At 27.8% G+C, this 7633-nt stretch overlaps 1 protein-coding gene across 1 annotated transcript in view; it reads left to right on the top strand.

Annotated features, from left to right (window-relative positions):
* LOC129971369 (guanine nucleotide-binding protein G(s) subunit alpha) overlaps positions 1 to 6825 on the top strand; it is a 29015-nt gene extending 22190 nt beyond the window's left edge. Inside the window, exons 8-11 of the mRNA XM_056085073.1 lie at positions 413 to 592; positions 1420 to 1550; positions 3759 to 3826; positions 4287 to 6825. Of these exons, the coding sequence (XP_055941048.1) occupies positions 413 to 592; positions 1420 to 1550; positions 3759 to 3826; positions 4287 to 4433 (526 nt within the window). The 3' untranslated portion in view covers positions 4434 to 6825. The remainder of the gene's footprint in view (positions 1 to 412; positions 593 to 1419; positions 1551 to 3758; positions 3827 to 4286) is intronic.
* Positions 6826 to 7633: the final 808 nt, after the last annotated feature.

The raw sequence follows: 7633 nt of genomic DNA on the forward strand, positions 1-7633 counted from the left end.
CAGTCTGTGCAATGGAAAGCTAAAGGCTTGAGCACTTTTATGATATTAATATTACAATCATGTCATCATAACATTTTATTTTTGGAAAGAATTAAAAATTTTTTTTAATAATAAGTGTTCAAGAATCCGTCATATTGTTATTTTTATAACTAATTCATAAGATTTTTTTCATTGCATTAATTTATTTAATATTAGATGAAAATAAACATTACTTTACAGTAGTTAAATTATTAATCAAAAGCTCTAGTTTAATCGAAGTTACAAATTTTGTGTTTAATTCTTAGATACCTGAATGAAAAGAAGGGGGGGGAAAAGGGAGGGGAATGAATTTCATTAAAATAACTAATTGAGAGCATGATATTTAACTTTTTACTTTTTTTATATCAATCAAATTTTTTTATTTATTTTTTAGCATGTTTGATGTTGGCGGTCAGCGAGATGAAAGGCGGAAATGGATCCAATGTTTCAATGATGTGACAGCCATCATTTTTGTGACTGCTTGCAGCAGTTATAACATGGTCCTGAGAGAAGACCCTAATCAGAATAGACTCAGGGAATCGCTGGATTTGTTCAAGAGCATTTGGAATAACAGGTTTTTATTCTAAAATATATCAATTAAAATTAAAAAATAAATAAATTGATAGTTATGTTTAAGATATTAGTTGTAACTTCTTTTAAAGAAAGAAAAAAACTAATTTGCTTTCATGTATTTTTTCTCTTTATCCCTTCTTTGGTATTTCATTTTATAATAGATGGTATAGAATTTAATTAAGAATTGTAAAATTGTTTTTCAATTCCTACTATTAGTTCACACTCTCTCTATATATATTTATATATCTTATTCAAATTTCCAATCGTTAATAAAATATTTTCCACTTTTTATTCATCCACTGAAGTTCAAATACATTTTTTAAAACTTGTAGTGAATGACACTTGATGTTAATACAGGTTTTTTTTCAAATATTAATTCATTAATTATGAAATTTAATTAATTTTTAATACTTTAAATAGAGTTTTTGCAGTTTGTAATTAAAATTGAAATCAACGGGCAGTAGCTCAATCAGTAAAAAGCAAGATTTTCGGTATTTTTCATGTGAAGGTGAAGAATGCGAGTTCAATTCTTGTGAAAGTAGGAATTGACTTAAAAATTTTTTATATTATTTTTTTTTTTAGTTATACTTAAAAATAATGAAATTGCAATTAGAGAACTTTAACACAACTTTAATAAAGTACTAAAATTTCAGTAACATCCAATAATAATTTGAAAAGACTTGATTTAAATGAAATATTTAAATGCAAACTTGTTAGTTTTGATTCTGTATCAATTAGTTAAAAAAATTACTTGATTTCAATTTCCTTTTATTATTTTTATCAATTCATAGGGTATTAGTTAACTTTTATTTATTTATTTCATTGCAGATGGCTACGTACAATATCCGTTATTTTGTTCCTCAACAAGCAAGATCTTTTAGCAGAGAAAATCAAAGCTGGAAAATCAAAGCTTGTAGATTATTTTCCTGATTTCGCTCACTATCAAACGCCACCCGATGGTATAGAAATTTTTCGCTTCCAAAGCAAAAAAAAAAAAAAAAAAAAAAGGAAAAAGAATTTTTAATTGGCTTGAAATTTTTGTAAAAATAACTTGTGCTTATTATCTCAATTTGAAGTTCGTATGTATATGAATTTTTTGAAGGGAAATAACTTATCATGAATTGTATACATTTTCAGTTTGTTATGAAATTTAAAAAAATAATGACTGTTCTTTAAATAGTAAATAACTTTAAATCATAAAAAGAAAAAGTGTTGAGGAAAGAAAAAAAGTCATTTAATTATTATGTTGTAATGTAGTTATTGTTGTTTACTGGTTGTTAAAATTCCTAGAAAATCTGAATTTAGGAAAATTTTTCCAAAAGAAAATCTGACATTTTTTGAACCAAAGAAAATTCTTGTGGAATTACTTTTTTAAGAAAAGGCATTATATTCTTCATTAAATATTTCTCTTTTTTTATTTCTTAGAAAATCTTTTTTAATTTCTGTTCTTAAAAAGGGAAAAAAATATTCCACTTATAAACTACCTAAGAAATATTAACATCGGTTAATTTGATTACATCTCTGAAAGAAAGAGGCATCGTTATAATTTAAATATATTTAAAAAAATCTTAGGTCATAATTAAAGAAATCCAATGAAGAGCCGTATGTCAAAATGTGGCTAATTGTCTTGCTTTTGGCACTTTCAGACTCCCTGTATTAAAGAGACTTGCATCTGTAACCATAAAAATCAAATAATTCATCATTAATAATAGCTTATAATTTAAACTGAGTTAACAAAAAGTGTTATTTGTAAGAATAAAATATTTTTGAGGTGGTTGAAAATAATTCATGCGGAAATTTAGGATTACAGTTTACGAGCCTTACTTTTAAGAACTCTGTATTTGCATTAAAAAAAAAAAAGTGCTTGTTTCCCCTCCTCCTAATTGAATTAAATATAATTTACCTTTTGCAATTTTGAGTGTTGCATTAGTTCTGCCAGATAACTGATTGTTAAAAATGTTATTTTTATGATTTTATTATCTATATTGATGTTGTCTTAATATTCTATATAATGGCCATATGGAAGACCAGGCTTTCATATTATTTTTTCTGCTTTTTGAAAATAATGACAGTTGTCTAATTTTTTATTTCTCAAGATTGCATTTTTTTTTTAATTTTTAATACTTGGATGATTTTATACGTTATTTACTACATTATTGATCTTTCTTGAGTTTTGAGTGATTATAAAGTAAGATGATGTAATTATATACTTTCAATTTTAAGTTCTTTTTATTTAAATATATTCTAAGTGAAGGGAGTTAAACAAAGGGTTTCCACCTCGTATATAAAGAAAATTGCTTGTATATTCACACTAATATATATATATATATATATATATAGCCACTGTGGGATACTAGATGGTCTATGTAGACTGATTTATTAAAATTTTCATTTAAATAATTTATGCCCTTAACTATTTCTTTGGCAAAGTACTTTTGTACTGTAGACTTTAAATTTTGTTAGACGAGTTAGATGCATTATTTTAAAAGTTTTACATCATTCTGTACATTGTGCTTTGCATCTCCAAAATTTTATGTTATCTGTCATGAAATGTGGTTTTTAATTTGAAATTGAAACTGATTAAATTTCAATTAATACAAAAAAAATTTTCTAACTAAAATGCTTTAGAAAGTTAAAAATTTTAAAAAGTCGTGAAGTTATACTATGTGTAAGCATAACAAAATTTCCAGAAATTTAATAAAAGCATACTTTAAACAGAAACCTACTTATCATGAAAAAATTCTTTTTAAAAGTAGTTCGAAAATGCCAATATTTAGCTTTATCTTCAATTAATTAAATTATCAGAAAAGAATAATGCTCTATGGTGCACATTTTTACTTGCCAAAGTACCTGTGTACCAAATTTTGTATATCTTGGTCAAACATTGTAGCCTCTAGAATGCCAGCACACCTATATACAGAAGGACATGCACATTTATATTCTTCTTTATGATTAGTTAAGATAATGTAATGTTTTCATTAAAAGATTTACTAATTGATGTTTTTGTCAACAAATTCTTAAACAAATAGGAATTATTTGTGATTTTTCATCTGCTATATCTTAACGATTATAGGATGATTCAAGGCTTCAATATTTAGGTTAATTACAGATTTGCATTTTAGTTTACATAGGTTATTTTGGAATATACATTTTGTTTTTCGTCCTAGCTGTTACTGATCAAGGTGATGAACCTGAAGTTTTGAGAGCTAAATATTTTATAAGGGATGAATTTTTGGTACGTATTCTAATTACTTTTCTTTAAACATTTGTATAATGTTTTAGATTCAAATTAATTATATATTACGCAAATAATTAGAGGATGAGGGGAAATATATGGTAATAATTTTAATACGTCCAATCTCTAACTTTTTATTTATTGTTATTATTTTTGTATGTGTTTATGTATCCTACTTTTTTGCTTTTGGGAGGGGAGTTAGTTATATATTCAATATATTTCTAAAATAAGAATTTAAAAAAATATTCAGCCAAAATCTAAGTTGTGCTTGCTGCTTATAGTAGTTTTCCTCCTCAGTAGTGTGTGTTTTCTAACCTTCGATCAAAAAGAATGTTTAAAGAATTTAAATATATAATCATTACTTTTTATTATTTGTAATTTGTATTAATTTTGTTGATAAACATAAATGTCTTGCACTTTTTCATTTAGTGAAATTTGATGAGTATAATTCTTTTTTCAGCGCATTAGCACAGCCAGTGGCGATGGAAAACATTATTGCTATCCACACTTCACGTGCGCCGTGGACACAGAGAACATTCGACGGGTATTCAATGACTGCCGCGACATCATTCAGCGGATGCACCTGCATCAGTATGAACTGTTGTGACGGGTGCCTGTAACCCTTCTCTCTGTTCTGCATGCGGCGAGGGTGGGCACCATGAAAAACGAAACACTGCCACCCGCTCTGCTGCTGCCGCCTCATTCCGTGCGATCACTCCCTGTCCCCCCCTGAGGAACTCTCACGGTTGCTTCCATTTCATTATGTGAAAGATGGCTCGTGGATAACTAGACTCTAGAAAAGGCAGTTTGATTTTTTTCCCCTTTTTTTCTCTCTTTCATGAAAAAGGAGAAGGAACTTTCCTTTTTTTGCTAAAACAGTTTAAATGTTTGTCAGCATTGTTTTTTCGAAGAATAGTAAATGATGGATTGATATGGTTTAGCTAAAAACCTTCACCCCCTTCCAACACTAAATTTTTGCATCCTCTGAAATCTACACTTTCCTTTGCAGATTTTGTCGTACAATGTAATTTAATTGCATTTTTTATGTAGTCTTTTTATTGCACTCTTCTTGTGACTTGAAGGTGTTTCTGTACATGAATATTTAGTCTGTGTATCGGTGGCTGTCCTGTTTCTACAGCCACAATTGTCTGTGTTGAATTAGTGACATAATTGGACAACTGTTGTACCTACTATTGCATTTATGGCAGCCTATTTTAATTTCAAGTGAATTACTGTAGTTTATATATTTCAGAAAGAAAGGGGGCCTCTTCTTTCGGTGGTTATGCATTTGTTAGTTTAGTCTAGTCAACTTTTGATTTTAGAATTGGATTAGTTTTATTATTGTTATACTATTATGATGAATTTATATATTAAGTTGTAGAGATGTTAGCAACATATTTGGATAGTATTTATTGCGTTGACAGAAAATTCTTAATGATAATTTGATATATAATTTTGTTTCAGTGTAGCTAAATAGTTGTTTTATCATTTACAGTTTTTAAATCAAGATTCAATATTCTTTTCTTTTAAAAAAGATGTTTTGTTGCTCTTGTTCTTCTTGAGAGATTTCACTGGTGCTTTATTACAGATAATTTTTTTTAAACTGCAATCTCTACTTAAGTTTTGGAACTATTGAACCGAATCAATTGTTTTATTATTATTATTAAATTATATTTTACAGTATGCCATTTTGTTAATCTCTGTTGTCTTCCAAATTGACAATGTGGTGTTAATTTATGAATGAAAAGCAAACGTAGCAATTTGAATTTTTAAATACAAATTAGTTATTAAAGTTTTTCTTTCATCTAATATATGTATATAAAATTGTGTTTTAAGTGTTTTTTTTTGTGCTGACAGAAGTATATTTAATCAAGTTTTTTGTTTTAAAAAATGTTTACTCAGTTTAAGCTAAAATTAAAAAAGCTTAATATATATATGTATGTGTGTGCGTGTGTGTGAGTTTGCGTGTGTGTAAATGTATATAGAATTTGACCAGGCTTGACCAAAATCCTTGCATTTGCCCTACAGATTCTCATTTTTTAGAGTAACTTAACTAAATAGGAAGTAAAACTCAGGATTGTCCAGTGTATTTTTTATTTACACATATACTAAATTGCATGCGTGAATGGAACTAAATCCCTTTTTTATAGTAGTAAATGCAGAAATATTTAAAAGTCATTGTTTGCACTGTTTGTCCAGTCAAAACAGATAACTGGTTATTATCAAAATAGAGAGATTCTTGTTTTTTATTGTGTTGTGTAACTTTGTTTTCTTTTTCAATGAAGTCATCTTGTATTTGTAAAAAAAGAAGAGACAAGATTTTAATCCCTGTGTATCACTCAGTTTGGTTTCTGTGCAATCTAATTGTGAAGGTCTGATTTTAACTTGGGAAGTGAATTGACTTCCCACTTAAGAAAAGCAAGAAAGAAATATTAGTTCTTTGTTAATTTCAATAATAAACTACTCATTAGCCTTGTAAACTGTATGCACAATTGTTTAAAAAGGAATAAAATAATTATTGTTTTTTAAAAAAAGAAACTTTTCTTTGAAATTGTCTTGTATAGCAAAGAATGTTGATGTGCTTGCCAAAGAAGCAATAGTTAGACTTAATTGTTCGTGTATTATATTTAACCAAGTGTGGAATTTTGCATGCACTTATCCAGATAATATATTGCCATTGTAAGTGCAATATTTTGTTTATTATTTCTGTCAAAGTTGAATGTATGCCTCAAAGTGAAAAGGGGGAAATTTATGATTTTCTTGCATGAAGAAGAAGAAATACCAACAACTCATGAAGAGCCTGTTTTTTGAGCGATGATCTTACCGCCGGATATCTCCAAATCTAGTTTGTGAGTCTCTCTTGCTGTTGCATTGCCCTTTCTCTGGCAGTATACCTTGTGGGCTGCATTCTTAGCTGGAGATGTCCAGTTTGTGCATTATAAAATCCTGAAAATGTACATAATATTTTTAAAAAAATAAAAGGTCTGTTGAAATGTTAAGAGATGATGGAGTTTACTAAACACTAAGATGTAATAACATTTTTTTAGTTGTATTCCCATTGCCTTTGTAATTAAAATTTAAAAAATCCCATTGCTATCCAAATTTAATAGAAACAACGAAAAGATAATAAATTGTAACTGCTGAAAAATTGTAGTTTAATAAATAAAACATGCCCTATTTCTACAAAAAAAAGTGACAATTTTTATACCTCTAAATGTATGTGTTTAATTCACATTATTGAAAAGGGAACATGAAATGTTGGGAGCCCTGGGAAGTTCTACTGTATTTTTTCTCCATTTTAAATAATTTTTAAAATCTAACTATTAACTCTGTACATTTATATACAATATATATAACTACATAGATATACTGTCTTCAAAATTTATATCAGTGTCTGCATTAAGCAATTTTTTTCTGTCTGTGTTTGTGGATTGTCATGTGTTTGAAACTTGGCAGTGTTGCCATTATGTTTCAAAGTACAAATTATTGAAACATATTTAGTTATTGGCAGCACTGTTGGCTGTTAATTACGTAGTGTGAATTCTTTTCTCCTTTTCCCTTCCCTCTTATTATTTATTTTGGTTGCTGTTTTTCGTAAATTATACAGTTAGACTTGGGGGGGAAAGAGACTTGAAGAAAAATGTTTTTCTTGTTCTTTTTATCATTTAGGTCATTTGAAAATTTTCACAACCAAAAAGGCATTATTGTGCTGTTTTGATAATTTGATATGCTTGTAAAAATTTCGAAAAAGAGAACCCTTTGTTTTTGCTATTAATAACTGAAATGCATTGTTTTTTATTGCATAAT

The sequence above is a fragment of the Argiope bruennichi genome, chromosome 6 (genome assembly GCF_947563725.1).
Source record: "Argiope bruennichi chromosome 6, qqArgBrue1.1, whole genome shotgun sequence".
Taxonomy (NCBI): domain Eukaryota; kingdom Metazoa; phylum Arthropoda; class Arachnida; order Araneae; family Araneidae; genus Argiope; species Argiope bruennichi.